General features: G+C 58.2%; 3 protein-coding genes across 9 annotated transcripts; all 3 read left to right on the forward strand.

Moving 5' to 3' along the window:
* The first annotated feature begins 1,425 nt into the window (after positions 1 to 1,425).
* On the forward strand, positions 1,426 to 3,497 carry LOC148112323 (rho-related GTP-binding protein RhoU-like). The gene is made up of 3 exons (XM_087876207.1): positions 1,426 to 1,713; positions 1,922 to 1,980; positions 2,639 to 3,497. The coding sequence occupies exons 1-3, from the start codon at positions 1,536 to 1,538 to the stop codon at positions 3,080 to 3,082; spliced, it is 681 nt and encodes a 226-aa protein (XP_087732333.1). The 5' UTR covers positions 1,426 to 1,535; the 3' UTR covers positions 3,083 to 3,497.
* Positions 3,498 to 4,791: 1,294 nt separating this feature from the next.
* On the forward strand, positions 4,792 to 10,369 carry RAB4B (RAB4B, member RAS oncogene family). 3 transcript variants are annotated; one of them, XM_034438353.2, is made up of 8 exons: positions 4,792 to 5,401; positions 5,500 to 5,580; positions 5,800 to 5,914; positions 6,619 to 6,681; positions 7,018 to 7,172; positions 7,581 to 7,676; positions 8,023 to 8,163; positions 8,522 to 10,369. In XM_034438353.2, the coding sequence occupies exons 1-7, from the start codon at positions 5,386 to 5,388 to the stop codon at positions 8,136 to 8,138; spliced, it is 642 nt and encodes a 213-aa protein (XP_034294244.1). In that variant the 5' UTR covers positions 4,792 to 5,385; the 3' UTR covers positions 8,139 to 8,163; positions 8,522 to 10,369. The 3 variants fall into 3 exon arrangements, with proteins under 3 accessions (XP_034294244.1, XP_087732332.1, XP_034294242.1); XM_087876206.1 differs by having other exon boundaries at positions 4,842 to 5,401; positions 10,112 to 10,369; XM_034438351.2 differs by lacking the exon at positions 8,522 to 10,369 and having other exon boundaries at positions 4,842 to 5,401; positions 7,581 to 8,037.
* A 1,952-nt stretch (positions 10,370 to 12,321) lies between these two features.
* EGLN2 (egl-9 family hypoxia inducible factor 2) lies at positions 12,322 to 17,802 on the forward strand. Of its 5 annotated transcripts, XM_034438332.3 has the most exons (6): positions 12,322 to 12,888; positions 13,447 to 14,093; positions 15,682 to 15,801; positions 16,232 to 16,368; positions 16,901 to 16,968; positions 17,403 to 17,802. In XM_034438332.3, exons 2-6 carry the CDS (start codon positions 13,557 to 13,559, stop codon positions 17,456 to 17,458), a joined length of 918 nt encoding a protein of 305 aa, XP_034294223.2. In that variant the 5' UTR covers positions 12,322 to 12,888; positions 13,447 to 13,556; the 3' UTR covers positions 17,459 to 17,802. The 5 variants fall into 5 exon arrangements, with proteins under 5 accessions (XP_034294223.2, XP_087732330.1, XP_087732329.1 ...); XM_087876201.1 differs by lacking the exons at positions 12,322 to 12,888; positions 16,901 to 16,968 and having other exon boundaries at positions 13,219 to 14,093; XM_087876203.1 differs by lacking the exons at positions 12,322 to 12,888; positions 16,232 to 16,368; positions 16,901 to 16,968; positions 17,403 to 17,802 and adding an exon at positions 15,899 to 16,111 and having other exon boundaries at positions 13,213 to 14,093.
* Positions 17,803 to 20,162: the final 2,360 nt, after the last annotated feature.

Genomic DNA, 20,162 nt, shown 5'->3' on the forward strand with positions numbered 1-20,162 from the left:
CAGAAGGGGGGGGGCCTTCAGTGACCAAGAGCTATCAAAGTCTTGCAAAACTGAACCCTTGATGGGTGGGGCTTAATCCCGCAGCCTGCAGGAAGGGGACCTTGCAGCTTCTGCTTAATAGCAAGTCTTTATTCTCAATTGCACGCAGGGATGAAAACATACCACCTAAGGTTACAACAACCCCAGCAATCAGCAGCAGCAGAGACTCAAGCCTCTGGGAAACTGCCAGGGCTCCAGACCCTTGCAAAAGGCTGACATCTGGGGCCACCCAGATTTCCGGGGCTGGGCTGTATCCCGCTCAAGATTTCAGGAAGATACTGCAATGCCCGAGGGGCTTCCCCAAATGGAAGCTTCTGCAATGCAGCTTCTGGCTCCCCTCCTCTGTCAAAGACAAATTTGCTCTGGCTCTCATGGCTAAGTGCAGAAAAGGCCCTCAATGCTTGGGCCCCCTTCCTATCCCCCAAGTAGGAATAGGGAGGAGTCATCGGCCCCCAGCCAGAGCTCAGCTCTTTCCAGCTTCGGTTTCCTGACTGGCCAGGCAGAACGGCAGCTTGGAGCTTGTGCGATGGGTTGCCCGGTGGCACTGGAGCTCCTGCCCAAAATCTAAAAAGATGCTCAGCCTTGGAATTCTCTGCCTGCCTACAACACCAGCCTGGAGATTTCCTGGGCAGGAGGGCCGGCTGGGCTTTTTGCTCCCAAGACCAAGGATTGGCCGGGCGTGAGTTTGGCCTGCCTCTTGCCAGCTCTGCTGTTTTCCTTTTGGGATCCCTGCCCAGGACTGGAGGTGTTCCTTGACAAACGAGTTTTACAGGATCCTGCAACCCCGGGTGGGGGTGGGGCAGGACATGCTGGGAGCGGGATTGGGGAATCTGCCAAGGCAGAGCAACTGGCTGACTTCCAGCCCCCATCTGATGTTTTCTGCAGGGATACCAAGTCCCAAGAAGAGGGGTGTTCCTGCTAGGTCTGAAAAGCAGGGAAAAATGCCCCCAACCTCAAAATAAAAAAAGCTTAGCCGGAAAGGGATGGTTTTCGATTCCCTTGGGAAAACCTATGGGATCTCATTCAGCGACCACCAAGTAAGATCTCACTTCTGAGCATGAGCAGAGTGCTCCCAGCCAGAGAGAAGCCTTTCCCGTGTCTCCTCCCCTGTCCTTTCTGGGTGACCTCGTCAGAGTTGCCCCTGTTGAGCAGAAAGCCCCCTCCGGGGTGAGGCTCGCGGAAGCTGGACTTCTTCCCGGGCAGGAGGGCAGTGAGGCCGAGCCCCTTTCCTTGGGGCCCTCTGGGAGGTCGCGGTGCCCCCGGTTCTTGCAGTGCGGAGGGGAAGAAGCCGCCGCTCGGGATTCGCCAGAAAGCCGGGACCTCCTGGAGCCCCTGCCCGGGGCTCTCCTCGCTCGCGCTGAAGGCCGCCGGGTCCAGGGTGCAGGTGCTGGAGGTCCGCGCCCCGCGGCCAGGGGGCGTGGCCAGGCAAAGGAGGTTTCTCGCCTTCCTGCTGCCGCCGAGCGCCGCAGTCGCCGCCGCGCTCCGACGGTTCGCCGATGACGTTGCCGCCGGTGCCTCCGCACCGTCCCCGAGCCCGCCGGTGGCGGCCGCTGCGGGCCTTGGAGTGCGTGTTGCTGGGCGACGGCGCGGTGGGCAAGACTAGCCTGGCGCTCAGCTACAGCACCAACGGCTTCCCCGCGCGCTACGTGCCCACGGCCCTCGACCGCTTCTCCGGTACCTCCGTCGCGGCGGATCCGCCACGGGGAGGGCGCTGCCCTAGGCCGGCGCCGCGTGCGCAGGCTGGCGGGTGGCGGAGGGCCCGGGTGCGCCGGAGCAGAGGCCCCCGGGGGAGGCCCGGCCAGGAGCGTGCTCGCCCCCCGCTTCTGGCCGACGGACCCCCTCGGTCTGTCGGCTAACCGGAGCGCCTGTTGTGTTTCCCCAGCTGTGGTCCAAGTGGACGGCGCCCCCATCCGTCTCCAGCTGTGCGACACGGCCGGGCAGGTAAGGGCTCGTCTGGAGCCCCGGGGCGGGCGGCCCTCCAGGCGGGAATTAAGGCTGCCGCGCGCGGCGTTGTTTTTGCGGCCGGAATCGGCGGCCTTCGGCTCGAGGCTCTCGCAAAAGTGGATTCCGCGGACAGGCTTCGGCTCCTCGGAGTCCTTTGGAAGCGAGCGGCGCTCAGCTCCAAGAGAGCAGCCTCGCCCCAGCGGGATCCCCAGCGGAGCGGAGGCAGCCCTGCTCTTTGAGTCCCGCTCTGCTTTACTCCCACCTGGGAGACACCCTGGTCCCCAGAGCCCCATTCCGGAGCGATAGGGGCCCTTCGCTGGTCTCCACCTTCTTTTCAGGCACTCTGCACACACGCACACAGGCACACTCAAAATCCCAGTGAAGATTTATGACGTTATTAATGCAATGAGCAACTGGAGTTCTGCTGCCGAAGAGGCTGATCACCAGGTGGGGGCGGGGCTTGGAGGGCCTCCTGTCCAAGCTGTGATGTTGATGTTGCATCCCAACTGAACTTTGGCCAGGCTTCCTGTCAGGTTTGCCCTAAGCATCCATTTGCAAAGGCCAGGGCTGGGCCCTGGATGGAGGGGGGGAGGGGAGCTCTAGGTGGGAGTGGTGAGTCTCTCCTCACGCTGTGCCCTTCCCGGTTTGCTGGCAGGATGAATTTGATGCCTTGTGGCAGGCCTGCTGCCCAAAGGCCGACATCTGCCTGCTCTGCTTCAGCGTGGTGGCACCCACCTCCTTCCGGAACATTGTGGACAAGTGGTACCCGGAGGTGTGTCGTCACTGCCCTTCCGCCCCGGTGCTGTTGGTGGGGACTCAGTCAGACCTGCGCCAGGACGTCAAGGTGCTGATTGCCCTCTCCCGGCGCCAGGAGAAGCCGGTGCCTCCTACTGCTGGCCGGTCTCTGGCCAGGAAGCTGGGCATGGCTGGCTACATGGAGTGCTCGGCCCTCACCCAACAGAATCTGAAAGAAGTCTTTGACACCGCTATTGTGTTGGGGCTGCGGGCTGGTGAGGGCCCCAAGGGGCAGAGGGCCCCCCCCAGCTGCATCTGGGCCCTCTCCAAAGACTGGTGGAACAAATATGTTTGTGTGCGGTAGCCCTGGGGACAGCATCCTCCCCCTCACCCCAGGGATGGGGCCTGGTGCTGGCATCCTTCAGGGCTATGCCCCTCCTGAGGCATAATGCCTCTTCCCAGCCTGCCGTCTGTGACGAAAGCCTGAAGCGGGCAAGGGCTGCCTGTGCAGGACAGGACTCACCAGGGTTCTTTCCAAGTGCAGAGGGAAGGACAGATCCAAGCTGTTCTCTCTCACTGAGTGCAGAAACGGGGAAAAACAGCCCTGTGTCCTTGAAGGGCAGAACCAACCAGAGTGCCTGCCATCGTCATCCCAAATGACGGTGCAAAGTTTTGACCAAGGAGTTGATTTTATTGTAAACAGAAATACATAAGCCAGTAGTATGATTTTGAGAAGTGAAATGACATGCTTAAAAAAATACAGTTAAGAAAACACTTCAGAGAACAGTGCTAACTGGATTTTTGTTTTGTTTTTTAAATTACATACGATAGGCAAATCCCAGGCCTTAATCTCGGAGCCTTTATTTTGACACAGCCTGCTGATTTTTAGTCCACTTCTCTATCTTGGGATGCCTGGGGGTTATTAATCCCAGTCTCTCTTTATCCTGCTGATCTTCCAACTGTAATCGCTGCAGCCCCACAGATTGACAGGAGTGCCCAGTGCCAGCTGATCACCCTGCCCAAATATTTTTATGGAAGAAAGTTTGAGGTGGTGTGATATTTCCATTTCCCTGGGCTTTCTGCACTAAATATTTTCTTTCTGCATTTTCTTTGCAACCATTACCTGATTAAATGTATTTTCCCCTAAACAGAGTATTTGGGACACCCCACCTTGAACCCACAAGTGTAGGTATTCTGTGAGAAGAACAAGGTCCCTTGTTTTCTTGCAGACGTTTCATTACCCAAACCAGGTAACATCATCAGTGCTAGTAAAGAAGAGCTTTCTGCACATAGCAGAAGCATTGAAAAATTAACTCTATGTCCTGAGCAGCATTGTGCGCTTTGCAAGATGTAATGGGGCCTGTGAGGTTAATATTAACCGGAGCAGGGGTTGGAGTAAAGCTTTGTTGATATGAGAGAGGAAGTATCATATATATTTCAGCAGCAGTTCAACCTCCCTCCTGCCACCTGCTGTCAATCCAGGCCCTTTCAGAGCATCCTGCTTCTTTCTCCCCTAGTCCTGAAAACTGCCCAACCCAGAAAGGGTGACTCACACAACAGCGCTGACTTGCTCAAGATAAAGAATGCCAGATAAGGAGAGGGAGGGAAGACATTCAGGATCAGCTGGCCTTTCTTGACAGCTTGGTAGCTGAGATGTGAAGGAACACGTATTGTGTTAAGTGGGGGTGGGAGTGTTAGGGTTCAGCTGCTGCGATTTCAACCCTTGAGGTCTCAAGCTTTGCTGACGGTCTGAGGGGGTGGGGAGGCCATATGTACCCGTAAATGCCCTCTGGGCTCTCTGAACCCTCGCCTCTCCCTGCCTGCTCCAGGACTCAGAGGAGGAAGTGCCCTACTGTGCCTTGCCCCTGAGCACCTGCCGGGCACAGCTGTTTCCCTTGCAGAGACAGGGTGTTCCTGCCAAGAGCAACTTGTCTCTTCTGCCAGCCTCCCAGAGCGGGCTTGTAGGAGCTGGTGGGGAGGGGAAAGGCTCAGTGAGGTGCAGGGAGGGTCCAGCTGCCTTGCCAGTCTCTCACCACAGGCTGGGATGCCGGGGAATATTCCACCAGGCTGCCCATTGTGTTATTGTGTGTACACACACGTGCCTCCCTGCTGCCAGAGCAGTCAGTGCTTTTTGCCCTTTGCGGCTTGACCTCGGCTCCTTCATTGTCCCTGATCTCCTGGCCCAACCACCCTCCCACCTGAGCGTGTGGGTACACGAGTGCACAGGGACTGCGAGAGCAAAGGAAGGGTCGTCTTAGGCTGGGATACTTGCATCGGATGGGTTAGGGCCAGGTGCAAAAAAGGCAGCTCCGCGCCAGCTGGACGCGGGGGTTTCACCCGGAGGACCCAGGCAGGCGCCTTTCTGGCTGAGGGCCAGCCGTGATGTCTCGCGGGGGCCCCCGAGCAGCGCATTCGAACGATTTGGCTGAAGAAAGGCAGGCGGGAGCGCGGAGCTGCAGGGCGGTCTGGGCTCCCTTCCGCCGCGCTGCCCTCCTTAGACCCGCCGTCCGAGAAGCGCGTCTCTGATTGGCGGCACGGCTCTCGTCGGCTCGGTCGCTGACGTCATCTCCCCGCGACGCCAGTCTCGGCCGGCTCCCTGGGTGCCGCCATATTGCGCGACGAGGCCGGCAGGCGGAGGAGGGGGCGAGGGCCGACGCGTCGCCCGCCATGTCGGAGACCTACGGTGCGTGGGCGGCGGGGCCGCGGCGGGGCCGAAGGGGGGGCGCGGCGGCGGCGGGGGCTCTGCAAGGGCTGCCTCCCGTCTCTCTGTCTCCCCCGCAGACTTCCTCTTCAAGTTCCTGGTGATCGGCAGCGCCGGAACCGGCAAGTCCTGCCTGCTGCACCAGTTCATCGAGAGCAAGTGTGAGTCGCCGGGAGGTGGGGGGGGGGACTCGCCCGGGCGGCTGTGGCTCGGCGGTCTGTCCGACCGGAGCCCCCTCGGCCCATCCAGCGGGCTCGGGCTGCAGGCGGCGCCTCCCGGCTCCTCTCCGAGCGGCCGAGCCACAGCAGGCCGCTCTCTGAGCCGTTCCCGGGCTGCCCCGCGTGACCTGCCGCCCTCTTGTCCCTCTCGGCGCCCGGCAGTTAAGCAGGACTCCAACCACACCATCGGGGTGGAATTCGGGTCGAAGGTGGTGACCGTCGGCGGCAAAACAGTGAAGCTGCAGATCTGGGACACGGCTGGGCAGGAGCGGTTCAGGTCAGCAGCAGCATCTGAGGGGCTGGGGGGGCGGTCGCTGGGGGTTTTGGCGAGGGAAGCCCCCCCCCCCAGTCGTTGAGAAGCGATCTGCTTTGGGGAAAGCGGGTACATCCCTGGGGGACCCTCTGGGGGATCCTCTGGCCACTGGGAGACCAACTGGGAAGGGGCACCTGGAAGGATTTTTAAAGGGTTTGGAGTAACTCGTTTTTGATTTGCAGTCATAGGATATTGATGAAGTAGATTTTCATGAGATCCTGTTCTGCAAGGATTGTATTGACTCATCCAAGCTTGCAAGATCAGCCGTCTGCTGAATTTTCTGGTTGATACTATTCATACCTCAGTTGTTAAAGTTCTGTTTTTGAAAAGATGTCAAGGACATATGTGGAGGGAGAGGTTCCTTCCGGATTAAGACTTAATTGTGCAAGGCTTCAGATGCCATTCCAGTTTTTCAAAGTCTTCTCTGAAACAAAGAATGTTTTGTCTGCAAGTTTGAATCCAAATCTGTCCCACATGTTGGCCTAGAGAATGTTCCATAGCTCACAGAAGATTTCAGAGTAATACTCGTGGCTTTAACTGCACAATCCAGCATCTAAGAACACACTTAGAAATAAGGTTCAAGTTAGCATGTACGAGTGCCATTTCAATAGTTTGCATTACACCCAGTCTGCCATAGCTGTGTCAAGCCTTCTTTACTTCCTCTCTAGGTCTGTTACTAGAAGCTACTACAGAGGTGCAGCTGGGGCACTTTTGGTGTATGACATCACGAGGTGAGCATGTTGCACCCCCCCCATCTCTTGCTTTTCAGCAATAGGAATTTCTGGGAAGGGGCCGTTTCTGCTATGGCTCTTCACAGACTATTTTCATTGTAGAAGAAAAGCTGCAATGCTGTTTCTTAGCGGAATTTAGGGTTCAGGGGAGCACCTTGACATACAGAATGGCTGTGGGGAGGGGTCAGTTACTGGTAGGCCAGTAGGGGGATTTGGGGGAGGAAGCCAGCGAAGCAGCTCATGCAGAAATTTCTTTCCCTCTTTGGGACAAAGCCTTCTTTGAGTCTCCCAGGCATTTTTTTTTCTGGCATTCAATCTGTCAATTCCATCTTGCAGCAGAGAGACCTACAATGCCTTGACCAATTGGCTAACCGATGCCCGGACTCTGGCCAGCCTCAATATTGTCATTATTCTATGCGGCAACAAGAAGGATTTGGATGCTGACCGGGAAGTCACTTTTTTGGAAGCTTCTCGTTTTGCTCAAGAGAATGGTAATGCAGGGGGTGGGGGTGGGTGCTGGAGGGAGCTCAGCCCCTGGAGTCTTGCTTTCCCTAGAAGCACATCATGCCACTGGGCTGAGTGAGGAGCAGGGAGAGCTGGCCATGGTGAGCTGCTGCTGAGATACTTTGGGCAGGAGCAGCCATCTCTGGTCAACTGCTGAGTTGTTTTTCCCAGCATCTGTCTCTCCTTGAGGTCTGGAGCTTTGGGAAACCATGGGAGGCCTGAACTTGATCTCCAATAACCCCCCTCTGTACCCCTTGGTTTGGATTTCTGTCCTGGGGTGTAGGAAGGCTCCTCCCGCCCATCCGTTGCTTTAACCAAGCTCACTTCTGGGTCCAGAACCGACATTGAAGCATTATGGCAGCGGTCTTAATCTGAGGCTTCTTCTCACCCTGCAGAGCTGATGTTTCTCGAGACCAGTGCCTTGACTGGAGAGAACGTAGAAGAAGCTTTCCTGAAATGTGCACGGACCATATTAAATAAAATCGAATCAGGTGTGCCATTTATTTTTTTTAGCAGATTTATGAACTATCTGAGTCCTGAAGGACTCTGGGTGGCATGTAACAATGGAAACTGTTGTGCAGTAGTACAAATCCCTCAATCACCTGGGCCAGAGGCGGAAAGACTCAGCTTAGTGGTTAGGGTCAAAATGGCTTTGAGCTGCTTGAAATTGGGGTCCCTCAAGCTCTGGATGATGTGCCAAGGCCAGAGGCCCTAGGACCTGCCCAAATACTCTCTGGGTAAGTTGACCCACGTGGCAAAGAGACTCTGGGACCGAGCAATTGTTGTGGGGGACTGTGGCCAAAGCCAGTGGTACCTGACTATCTCTTCCCCTACCAGGTGAGCTCGACCCGGAGAGGATGGGCTCAGGTATCCAGTACGGGGATGCGTCCTTGCGGCAGCTGCGGCAGCCCCGGAGCAGCCAGGCACAGGCGAGGCAGCAGTGCACCTGCTAGGCCCAGGTCCTCACCGGCTTGCAAGGTGAGCTGGGAGCTGCTCCCCAGTGACTCTGTCATTCAGGGCCCTCCTTCTGCTGTGCCTCCTGCCCCCGAGGCTGGACTGGGGCTGTGTGCGCAGGGCACTTTTCCAATTCCATTTCAGAAAAAGGGGTGACTGGGAGTGCCTTCAGCCCCCCCCCACCCCATCCCATGGCCTGGCTTTAACCTCCATGCATCGGAGCCACAGGCAAGAAGCCACCTTCGAGTGGAATGGGGAGCTTTGGTGAACAAAGTGGCCACTACGTGGTCAGGAGGTTTTGGCCACAAGTCCAGCCCCCAGAGGGTGGTGTGAAGAACTGGTGCCTCTGCAGGGCCCCACCATACTCCCCCTCTTTCCTCAGTGCTGGAACTCCGCTGCTCTGGGCCCGGGGCTACATGAAGCCTCTTCTTCTGTTTGGTTCTCCAACGCAACAGGCCTCTTGGGCTGAAGACCCCACTGCGCCCCCTGCTGTTGCTGCCACGGCCACTGCCGCTTCCTTCCCCTTGCATCGCCTCCTGTCCTAAGACAAGAAGGGTTGCACGTTCGCTCTCAGATTTCCTAGCAGAAGGTTTGCACGAGTGGCTGTGGCCAGGCCCCTGCATCCACCCCCTCGCACACTGCTGCCCCCCAAAGGTGTGGGTGTGGGCGGCCCTAGAGGGCGTGGGGCCTTGGCCCCTTCTGTGCTCCGTAGCTGCTCCAGCTGAATAGCAGCCGATTCATCTGATTGGGAAGGAGTGTCCGTGTCCCTCACGAGATGCTCTACTTTTTTTCTTCCTTCCTTCCTTCCCTCTTTCAAGCCTCTTATGCTTGCCCTGGGCCTCTGCCTGCACCCCTCTTTTCCTGGGGCTGCAGTGGCTGGGCCAGGCCAGTGGGCAGGTTGGGTTGGTCCTTGAGGGGTTTTTTTGGCCCGGTGTTGATGGAGTGAGAAATGCTCCCTTCGGGCAATTTCTTTTGAGCTCTTTCCTGGGCTGAGTCCACAGCAAGGAAGCCACAGCATTGGCAGAAAAATCTCTGCTTCCGTGCTGGTGTGGGAAGCTGTGGGGATATCCCCCCCACTTTGGGTGAGCTTGGATTCCCGCATGCTTTAAGTGTTGCAAGATGTCCGTATCTCTAGAGCCTTTGACTGGGCACCAGCATGAGAGGCAAAAGTCCCACGGTTGACAAAGTACCCCTGACTTCCAAAGAGCACAGCCCTAAATTTTGTCACAAGAAGAAGGGGGAAAAACCACCAAGTTATGGAATTGCCCCCAGTCCTTCACTCCAGTGGCCACTGCTATCAGGCTTGCTGTGCGTGGTCCCTCTGCTGTCTGGGTCCTGCAGAGGAGAGGATGGTTTGGTGGGGATCTCTTGAGAGGCACCAGCTCTGAGAAAGAGGATACCCTCTCCCCCCCCAATTACAAGTTTCTCTTAACCCTCTGACAGAGCCTGGCTCCCTCCCCCTCCCTTTCTCCAGTGGGCCAGGAGCTGCCTCCCTGTGTGTTGATCCACATTTGCATGGATCCTCAGGGATCCATGGCTTTGCCAGCCATCCAGAATGAGGCCTGGGTCCAGATGGTAGCAAGCCAGGTGGGTTTGGAAGAGTTTGCTGGGCCAGAAGTCCTCCCTGGTTTACTGAGGAAGGTAGGTAGAACCTGGCAGTTCCTATTAGCAGTTACTTCTGGCCATGGACGGTTGCCCCCTTACAGGAAGAGGGGGTGCTCTGAGTTGGGGACTTTCTCCCTCCCCTCCCCAGTTTTATAGTCACATAATGGGAAGGTGAGAACCTGGAGGTGGGGTCTGCTTCTCTTTTCTGCTAGGATGGAGCAATCTCTGCTCCTGCTTGTGTGCTGGGAAGGTTTCGCTTCCCCTCCTGCTGCGCCCTCAGAAAGAAAGGAAGATGAAACGGGGACCCGGTTTGGATTTTATTTTTAAGTGTAATGTTTCTCTTTGTTATTTATTCTTCTGTGTCAAGGGCAGAAACAGGCTCGCTTTGCAGGTGGGGTCCCTGCTCTCATTTGCCCAACTCGGCTGCATTCCTGGTTTGATTCCTTAAGCTTTGTAGGAGGAGGAGTTCCTTCCATCCAGACTTGAACAGCTGACAGTTATACGCAGTTTAAAACTTAAATCTTCTGGTTTATTTTATTTTTTCTATAAATGCAAACATTCCCTCCAACTTTAAGGCTGTGAAACTGATACTCGAACATAAAATGTTTTTTTCCTCTTTTACAAATGTCAGAATTGTGATGCCTTTTTTCTTTTTGAAGCTATACATATATGGTAACTAAGCAGCAGAAGGGCCGAAGGCTACTCAAATGTAGGGCAGGCTGCCGGTAGGACCGAAATAAACACTGGTTGTGGGGGAAGATAGACTGTTTCTAACCACGGCTGATCTGCTTTGGGAATCTCATCAGCAGGGCCTCCAACTAACCGCTCTCCCCTTCCCCGTCAAGAGTGAAGCCGGGCCAGGCGTTGGGCAGTGGGCCCTCTAGCTGCTCTCCAGAGCAGGGGTCTCCAACCTTGGCAGTTTGAAGCCTTGTGGACTTCAGATCCCAGAATTCTTCTGCATCTCCATCATGCCTTCTGGTGGGTGGAGTTGTTTCCGCCATCATTTCTACAACCTCCTTTTAGAACCGTGTTCAGCTGGGAAGAGCGGAAAATCCTCCCTTGCTTCTCCACCCAAAAAGCTAAGCGCCAAAGCTCCCTCCCTCCTTTAACTTGGGCAATTGATCTTTCCCTCTTGTGTACAGCGTAGGCTTGGTTGTCATAAAGCTGTTTGCCAAATGTCCCTGCCCATGTTTGTGTGCGAGTCCTTTTTTAATTTTTCCAAAGATAGCTGAATCCCCAATTTGTCACCCTCAGAGGAGCGGAGGAGCAAGCCTTGCGGTTTGCCTCAAGCGAGGCTCTAATAGGGGAAGAATTGCTTTACAGCTGTCAGGAGGCAAAAGAACTCCAAGGGAGAAATGGCATTTTTCATGGCATTTTTCATTTTTTCAAAAGACGGGAGAATTGTCAAGACTCTCTTATTCTCATTAGCTGATCCTGTCCTTTACTATAGAGAGGGAGGGATAAGGAAACACAGGATCCCTGATTCTCATTGAAGACAAATTGTATAGCCCTTTAATAACAAGGCAGCATGGTAACGAGAAGCCATCAACTCGGAACATACATGCAATAACCATATCAAGGAATGATCCTGTAGTACTTTAACTTAATTCAGACTGAATCCTTACTCGAGTTCTCCAGGATTTACATGCTTTATCACATTTCTTGCCTGTAACTGAACAGAAATTAAAACAGAAAAGACAAATTGGAAAACGTTATCAGAAAAAGAGCAACAATTAAAAGACCAGTTTCCCAGTTAATCCATGGAGTACCTCTTCTGAAAGTTCTTATCTCCTCCAAATCTGCAGATCAAGTGGGTGGCAAGAATCCACTGAGCTTCCCAGGAAAAAGCCTCTCTTGGCCACAAACTGCTCTCACTCAGCTGTGATCTGAAAGTGAAGGTGCATCTTAGCTGAGCTCCCAAAAATGGGAAACCCCCCCCCACTAGTGTTTTTTCAATTCAGAGGAAGAACTACAAACACCTCTACTGGCCGAAACTGGATGGGTGGGCTTGGGAACCTTCCAAGAAGCCCCCTCTAAACACTTGGGATAGTAGCATTGGGAGGGGCCTCTAGGCAGTCGGCCCTTCATAGAGACCCTTGGTGGGCAGCAGCCTCTAGTTTTGGCATTCCCAAAAAATTGGACCCAAGCAGGGGTGGGTGGCGGGCTCAGGGCGTCAGTGGTTTGCCACAGGCAAGCAGACCTCTAGAAAGAAAGCCGGGAAGAAGGTGCCCCTTTGGGTTTGCCTGCAGCACGTGGGGGAAGGGGATGGGGAGCCTGCAATCTCAGACCAGAACCCCTCTGCCAGAATTCCCGCCCCCATTCAATGATTTCATTTTCCAGCCTTTTGGGAAATGAAGACAATTTCTGGAAAGAAGGAAACGGATGGTTTCTATGGGGATGGCATCCGTGGGCCTGCGCGGCTTCCTTGCTGGTGCCCACTTAGGAAGGGTTCAGTTCTTTTGCCTTCGGTGATGGATACCGGTACCACCCAGGAGCCCTCTCTCCCTCCCGCGAAAGTTTGCTCACCGACTGTGCCGCGGAAGCCTCTGATGGCTGACCCAAGCTGACCATTTTTGCTTGCCTTGGCCGGTGTGTGTGTGTGTGTGTGGAACATTTTGTCCAACCTGGAGGAACAACTCCTCCGAAAACCTACGGGGCGCTGGGGGACGCTAGAGAGGTGCGGCGTTCAGGGAGCGCTTGGCTGGATCGAGTCCCCAACGCCCCGGGTCCCGATTTGCACTGGCTGCAGAGAGGCGCCGGGTCTGCCCGGAGCGGCCGCGGGGGAGAAACCGGCGAGCAGCGGGGTCGCTCTGGGGCCGGAGGGGTGCCTAAGGCGGGAGAGCAACAGGCCGGGCCGGGCGTTTTGCCTTTCCGCGCTGCAGAAGAAGCTCCCTTTGGCTTCTCCGGGGAGCTCCCGGAGCAGCCCGACTCCGGGCGCCGGCTCCGCGCCGGCAGGAAAGAGCAATCCCGCCCCCGGCTCCCCGAACGACCGCCGCGCGCTCCGTTTCCGCTTCCTCCGTTCGGAGGGGCTCGCGTGGGTCCCGTGTGGCGGGGCCAGGGCCGGCTCGCTCCCGGGGCTCGCGCGAGCCTGCCCGGGTGGCGCTTGGCCAGAGCCCAGGAGGACAAGCGGCGGCTTCAGCGCAGGTGAGAAGCGCCTGGTGCGCGCTGAGGACTAGAGCCTTTCCGAGCAGAGCGTGGCTGCCACGAAGGTGACGACTCTTCCCGGCGGCGGGTGGCCGAGAACACCGCCGGCCCACCCGGTGCTCCCCGCGGAGGGCAGCCCTCAGCCGGAGAGACCCCGCCGCAGCCGAGTCGCCAGGCGCCCACGCGTGGAGCTCGGCTGCCAAAGGCCAAGTTGCGCCTCAGTTGCTTCCCCGGGATTCGGCCGTGGCTGCGCTTGGAGACCCGCTTTGCCCCGGAGAGTGACCTTTCCCGCCGCCCTCCCGCAACTCTTCGCCGTTTGTGGGATCGCGGTCCCGCCAGCCTCTGCCGCAGGCCGGGGATGATGGGACCTGTGATCGGGTGCCTGACCTGGGAATGTCTAGCTGGGAGGGGCGGTCTCCGCGCGCCAGTCCCGTGCTGACTCCCCCCCCCATCTTCCCATGCTGGCTTCGTTCCTTCCCGGGGATGGGGGGGAGGGGTTGGGAACGCGGAGTCCGCTCGGGGCTGTTGCGCGCTCACCCTCTCTTCTCCCTCCCGCAGGCAACTGGGCCGGCCCCTCCCGCTACTCGGCGACCTCTGGGGGCCTCGCTGGGCCGCTCTGGCGCCCGCAAGATGCTGCCGGCCCGCGCCCAGCGCCGCCTGGCCCTGAGATGGACGCCTCCCGCCCGGCGGCCCCTGCCGTAGGGCTGCTCGCGGGCCAGGGCAGGCAGGCGGCGGCGAGCCGCGCGGAGCGCAAAGGGGTGGCCGTCCGCGGCCTCCTCTGGCTGGCCGTGACCCGGGAGCCGAAGCGGCCCAGCCCGGAGGCGGAGGGCTCGGTCGAGCGGCGGCCGCGGGGAGAGCCGGGCGCCCTCCAGCGCGGGCCCGTCGGCCGGCTGGCTCGGGACTACGTGGTGCCCTGCCTGGCCCGCTACGGCCTCTGCGTGAAGGACGCCTTCCTCGGGGAGGCGCTGGGCGGGCACATCCTGGCGCAGGTGGAGGGGCTGCACCGCGGCGGCAAGTTCCAGGACGGGCAGCTGGTGCTTCGCAGAGCGGGCCCCGCCCGTCGCATCCGCGGGGACCAGGTCGCCTGGGTGGAGGGCCGGGAGCCCGGCTGCCGAGCCATCGGCGTTCTCATGGCCCGCCTGGACGAGCTCATCCTACAGTGCGCCGGGAAGCTGGGCGGCTACGAGATCAACGGCCGGACGAAGGTGAGCGAGCGCCAGGCAGGAGCCCGGCCGAAAGGGCCGTTGCCCGGGCTCAGCCCCCCACCCGCAGGGCAGCCGGTCCCTCAGGCAGACGCGGGGAGGGGGATCTGATCTCCGGTGATCCTGCGACACCCCCCGAGGACACTAAAAGCCGTCGACTTTAAGCTGGGGTGTGTGTGTGTGTGTGTGTGTGTGTGTGTGTGTGATGGCGCTGGGCAGGCAGCCCAAGACAGAAACCGACCCCCCCTCCCCCAAAAGGCCTCGGTGCTTTTGGCTCTTCCTGGGACTGACTTGGCCTCTGCTTCCCGGGCTCGATCTACTGGAAGCCAGGCGTGCCCTCTTATTACCTGGGAAGGGATGGGCAGCTGTGGATGATGGGGTGATGGGAGCAGTCATCCTGGATCTTTTCTGCTGTGGATTTTAGGCCAAGAAGGGAAATAAGCATCTCGGACCCCACCCCTCCCCCTTTGGACACACGTGGTTGGGCTGAGCCCTGAAGGAAGGGGGAGGAAGTGAGAGGGGCTGTGGGGCACATGGGTCAGGTTTAGGATGACCATGGGCATGTTGTGTGGATGCCTGTCAACTGGCTCTGACTGCCAGCCCTCTCTGACTCAGAAGAGGCTCCCTCCCTTTGCCAGTCTTGCCAGCCTATGCCCCAGAGGAACCCTGGCTGAAGTGCCCCCATCCCTGAAGTGATAAGAGGAGCCTCGGAGGCTGGCCCCCCTCGGGCAACCAGCCCTGAATTTGCCTCCTTTTGGAGCCTGGTCAAAAGGCTCCCTGAGTTGGCATCTCCTCCCCTCTGTCCTCCAGTGACCCTGCAGGGAACATCCACCACGTGGATGGCAGCAGCCCAGCTGGGAGGAACCAGGTCCGGCCTCACCGGGACTGGATGTCCTCAGTGTTCCTGAGAACAGGCTGCTCCAGCCCTGTGTGAGGAGAGGGTCCCTGCTGCAGCGCCACTGGCTAGGAGGGTCGGCTGCCCAAGGAAGAGGTGGGCTTGGTGGGCAGGGAGGGCAGATGCCTTGCGTGGGGGCTGCCGCCTGCATCCCGCTCACAGTGGGGCTTTCCCTCCCCTCCCACTGCCAGTGTTCAGATGAATAAGTCATGATGGGGGCACTTGCAAATAGCTCCTGCAAATAATTTTGCCTCTGAGCATATGCTGAGTCCAGCTTTTGTCCACCTTGGATTTAAAGGAGAAAACTCTCTGGTTAGGCAAGGGAATCTCTGTGGGTGGGTGCGGGGCTTCCCTGTCAAAGGAGAGCATCTTGCCTGGCCTTGCCTCCTGTGTCTGGGGTGCCTGCAGTGAGGGTATGTGAGTCAAACAGCTCTGACAACAGCAAGGCTGCAGGATTTGGCCTTGGCACCTGTTTGATGGTGGCAGAAGAGTCCATCCCCTGGCATTTACCTCCCTTTGCCCACGCCTGTTTTGGAATGCTGGGAAGTGCCTTGCCAGGGTGGTCCTTGGCTATGAGTTATCCCGGGTTATTTGTGCCTTGGCTGGCTGGAGGTGGATGGGGCTTCTGGGGGCAGCCCTAGTGGATTTGCCAGCTGCTCATCCCTTCCCTTCCCCTCCTCTCCTCCTGCCTCCCAGGCCATGGTGGCCTGTTACCCTGGCAATGGCCTGGGCTACGTGCGGCATGTGGACAACCCCCACGGAGACGGGCGCTGTGTCACCTGCATCTATTACCTAAACCGGAAGTGGGAGAGCAAGGTAGGTGGTGGCGGGTGGGGCGTGTGAGGAGGGGGCAAGGCTGCAACTCCTGGGTTTTTGTGGGCTTCAAGTGTTTCTTCCTTGCCTTCTGAGGCAGCTCAGAGCAGTGAGAATCGTGACTGAGGCTCAGCTGCTGTGTCAGGGAGAATGTGGAGAAAGGAGCAGCCTCAAGTGAAATCCCCAGTCTTGAAAAGCAGGAAGTTTGAAGCGCCCTCAAAGGGGAAGTTTCGATGGTTTCTAGAAGGCTGCAAAGAGCAGTTGGGCTCCCCTTGAGGGAAGCTTGGGGGTGGAGGCCTGGGGTCTCGGATAGAGGCCTTTTTATGGTGGCAAGATCAGGTGTCAGCCAGGCCCAGGACGAGGGGCTGCCCTTCTGATGCCCCCGGCATCCATGGCCAGCCTGAAGGGTCCTCCTTGGTCCCCCACTCCCCAGGTGCACGGGGGCCTCCTGCAGATCTTCCCAGAGGGCCACCCGGTCGTGGCCAACATCGATCCCATCTTTGACCGGCTGCTGATCTTCTGGTCCGACCAGCGCAACCCACACCAAGTGAAGCCAGCCTATGCTACCAGGTGATGGGGGCCAGCCAGAGGGAAGGGGCTGGGCAAGAGCCACCCCGGGCCTGCAAATGAGCTGTTTCTCCCCCAGACATGCAGAATGACGTGTTGGCAATGGATGGAGCCCCTGCCCCGTAGGGAGGAAGGCTTCAAAGCCGGCTGTCCCCCAGGAAAGAGGCAGGGAAATCCAGTGGCAGCACCCTCCAAGAGGCTGGAGGACTGGGATGCCAAGCCAGACCGGGGTCCCTGGGCTGGAACAGAAGACCCCTCCCCTTCCCCCAGGGAGGCTGTAGCCAAAGGCTTCTGGGCTGCTGCTGAGAAAGGCTGAGGTGGGGGGAGCAGTTCTTCTGGGGGGGGCTGCCCTACTCCTCAGGTCAGTCATGTGGGGAAGATGCTAAGAAGAACCGATGTGGGGAGTATTCTTGTGCTCTACACATAGATTGCTACCCAGAGAGACTCTCCCCATTAGATCAGTCAGTCAGTCAGCTCTCTCAACCCCGCTCCCAGTCCCAGCTGCCTCTTGACCCGCTTTCTGCCACCTGCCCAGGTATGCCATCACAGTCTGGTATTTTGACGCCAAGGAGCGGGCCAGAGCCAAGGAGGCGCACCAGCGGGGTAAGAGGGGGAGGGGCTCCTTTGAACAGGGGTGCTGTGGGGATGCCCCCGTAGCCTGGGTGCTGGAGTTGTCTGCTCGCAGCCCCCGGGAGGGTCTTTCCCTGGGAATGGCTAGCCCAGCTAGCTGTGGGGCAGACCCAGCTTTGGAAGCACTATGGACTGTTGTCCAGAGGGGCTTGGCTGATGGTGGCTGGCCAGGAAAGTCTGCCGGTGAGCAGAGGCTGCTGCCCCCTTGAGGGTCCTTCGGCTTTTGGGGGCCGCTTCACAATTGGGGCTCACAAAGGCTGTAGCAGAGCTGGGAAAGGAGCAGGAAAAGGAGGGCAAAGCAGTGGACGGTAGCTTGGGGAAAAGGGCGGGAGGCACCTGGAGATGTGGGGCTCTGCTTGGGAGGGAGGGTTTTCCTGTGAGTAACCCCAGCCCCCCCCCCCCCGCAGCTTCTGCTCAGAAGGAAGGAGCCTCTTCTGGGACAGGGACTGACAGCCCCACGTGATGGATGGAAGACGTTGCCGTGGGAACCTGACTGGCAAGGCCCGTCCCTCCTTTGGCCAACCCACCTGCCTGCGGATGCTGCCACTGCTGGGCTGGAATGCCCTGATGCAGGGAGGGGATCTCAGGGGAGAGAGGGCCCCCGAGTGCAAGGAGGAACCCTGGATGTGTGTCCCTATGGGTTGTCGCTGTGCTCTGGCCAGTCTGTAAATGCAGCTCCACTTTTCACATGGGGTGCTGTGGGCCCCCCCAGCTGCCCCCCTCTGCTGCTGCCTGCATCACCCCTTTGCGGAAGAGGAGAGAGAGAAAGAGAGGAGGAGTGTGCAATAAAGATACCTCATTTGGAAAGGCTCTTGGCTGATCTCTTGGGGGGGGGGCTTGACAAACGATCCAGATGCCCCAGCTGCATCCCCATGACTGCTGTGCGCCCATGATGCCCCATTGTTGGCCCTGTTCCCACGACAGGCTATGACAGTTACAATCACCTCAACCTGGTCTGTTTCTGGTGGACAGTGTCTCCCCATTTGCCTGCCTTGGCAGCCCCAGGGCAACCCCCCCCTCATGGGTTTAGGGGTTGTTCCTCTGAGCTCTCCTTCCTTTGGCGGGGGGGGGGGTCAGTTTGGATTGTTGGAAATAATTCTCTGCTCTCCTGTCCTGTGAAGTCTCCAGAGGGTCCATAGGAAGAAGAGAGGCCGGGGGTGGGGGTGGTTTGGAGTGGGATTTGGGGAGCAGCCAGAAGTGAAGGGTGCAGGCAAGGTGGTGGCCAGCAGGCGGTGCCCTTGAGTTGCCTTGGCTGGGACATGGACCTCTTTTGCACCCCCTCCCCTCCAGGGCAGGGCCAGAAGAACTGCCTCCCCTCCCCCTTCCTGGCCCTTGGCTCTGTCCCGCATTCAGCTGCCTGTGAGGTGAACACTTGCAATGTGCCTGAAAAGCAGGCATGGAACTTTAGGGGTGGGGGTGGGGTGTCAGCGACCCTCTGGGGCCTTGCCAGCTTTTGGGCCAAACTGGGTCTGTGTTTGAGGACAGTTGTGGGCCATTGTCTCCTTTCCTGGCTCTGCACCACGAGAGAAAAGCCTTTCCCTGACCTCTCCAAGATGGAAACGTCCAGAAAGGACTGAGGGGAGATGGCTGGGCCAGGCCCCCCAAATGTCCTCAGAGCCTCCTGCTTGGGGGGCTGGGTTGGGCCAGGGAATGCTGGGAGTTGAAGTCCACACATCTCAACATTGCCAAGCCAAGGATGAAAAGGCTGCCAATTAGACCCTAAGAGACAGTAAGTGCCCAAACAAGCCGAGTGGGGATTTGGGGCCTTTTTCTAGGGAAGCGTCTCTTAGTGAACACAGCAACAAAGGGGACTGGCAGCCGCGCCCGGCCCTCCGCCCGGCTCCTCAGGGCAACTGGAGCATGCAGGATAAACATCAACAAGGCTGCCTTTTAAATCTCTGACTCTGCCCAAGTCGAGACCTGGCCTCTGTGCCAGGGAGGGGGCAGCTGCTCAAGGGGCAGATCACACAGCAGAGAGGAGGGCTGCAAGCCGGGAATGCAAAGCGATCCCTGGGTAGACGAGGAACCGGGCAGCTTCCAGGGTTTTGGGCACCCACCTCCCCACCCCAAAACATCCTTTGCTAAGAAGTCAATCCCCCAGTTATCATGGGACGATTGGCCACAAGATGAGGGACGCAGGCCTTATCTCTTGCTCTTAAGGGAGAAGGAAGGCCTGGGGGGTGGGGCCCCTCTCAGCCAGAAGTGGCCCCTGCTGCCCTGGCTGTGAATGTCAGGAATCTGAAATGGCTGCTGGAGACTTTTCTCAAAATTTACGATAGCTTTTGAACAGCCCCGCCCCTGCTGCCAATGGAGTGTAGAGAGAGGACCTCCCCCCCACACATCCAAGTCCCAAAGGAGAGAATGGCTTTTCCCTCTCCCAGGGGCCTGGAGCAGGAGCCACTAAGGGAACTGAGCCTTGGAGGTGGGGAGCAGGGACCAGGCAGCCCGGGGCAGGTGAGGCTCAGGGCAGCCGCTGGGTCTTCCTTCTCTCGCAAGACTTCTCCATCCTGCTGAAGGATCCGCTCTCTTCGCAGAGGAGAAAGGCGTTCCCAAGAACATCCTTGGCATTTGAGCCTTCCCTTCGCTTTCCTGGTGCTGGCTAAAGGAGAGTGTGAGGCTTTCACAATCGCTGGGAGGTCAGGGGTGGGGTCGGCAGTGGCAGAGATGCCAAGGTTGGTGGAAACCTAATCCTGTAACATTATCCTGCTGTTTTTGTATCAGCTCGATAATCCCCTGGCACCAGAGCCTCTCCCATCCCATCTTGGGACATGCTGGTGGCGGACCTGAATCTCTCTATGTTAGAAAACAGGGCTGTGGCGCAACCACAGGGGTTCCTGGGCATGTGGGGAGAGCTCTCCATTCCCAGCGTAGAACAGCAAGGGGGCTCTGCTCTCGGCTGGGCATCTCCCGCTGAGGGGTGCAAGAGAGGCCATCCAACAGGCACTCTGATGGGCAGCTTTGCCAAAATTGCTGCCGCAGGGGAGGTCCTTGAAGCTGTGAAGGGCTCCAAGTGGAGGGGGCTTCTTCTCTTTTTCACCTTCCTAGCAACCCCCCCCCCACTTTCCTTCCACAGTGGCCCTGCAGGTTCCTGGCGTCTCAGGCTTTTCTGCAGAAGCCTTGGGTGAAATTGCTGGGCGCTGCCGGCAGCTCAGCCTCTCTGGCATGTT

The sequence above is a fragment of the Pantherophis guttatus genome, chromosome 10 (genome assembly GCF_059756535.1).
Source record: "Pantherophis guttatus breed Tessera chromosome 10, ASM5975653v1, whole genome shotgun sequence".
In the NCBI taxonomy this organism is placed as follows: Eukaryota; Metazoa; Chordata; class Lepidosauria; order Squamata; family Colubridae; genus Pantherophis; species Pantherophis guttatus.

Coding starts and splice junctions, on each gene's coding strand:
- LOC148112323 (XM_087876207.1), top strand. CDS start 1,536: ATGACGTTGCCGCCGGTGCCTCCGCACCGTCCCCGAGCCCGCCGGTGG. Junction 1,714..1,921: donor GGCCCTCGACCGCTTCTCCG/GTACCTCCGTCG, acceptor GTGTTTCCCCAG/CTGTGGTCCAAGTGGACGGC. Junction 1,981..2,638: donor TGTGCGACACGGCCGGGCAG/GTAAGGGCTCGT, acceptor GTTTGCTGGCAG/GATGAATTTGATGCCTTGTG.
- RAB4B (XM_034438351.2), top strand. Junction 5,915..6,618: donor GCTGGGCAGGAGCGGTTCAG/GTCAGCAGCAGC, acceptor CTTCCTCTCTAG/GTCTGTTACTAGAAGCTACT. Junction 6,682..7,017: donor TTGGTGTATGACATCACGAG/GTGAGCATGTTG, acceptor TCCATCTTGCAG/CAGAGAGACCTACAATGCCT.
- EGLN2 (XM_087876201.1), top strand. CDS start 13,347: ATGCTGGCTTCGTTCCTTCCCGGGGATGGGGGGGAGGGGTTGGGAACG. Junction 15,802..16,231: donor ACCGGAAGTGGGAGAGCAAG/GTAGGTGGTGGC, acceptor CCCACTCCCCAG/GTGCACGGGGGCCTCCTGCA. Junction 16,369..17,402: donor AAGCCAGCCTATGCTACCAG/GTGATGGGGGCC, acceptor CCCCCCCCGCAG/CTTCTGCTCAGAAGGAAGGA.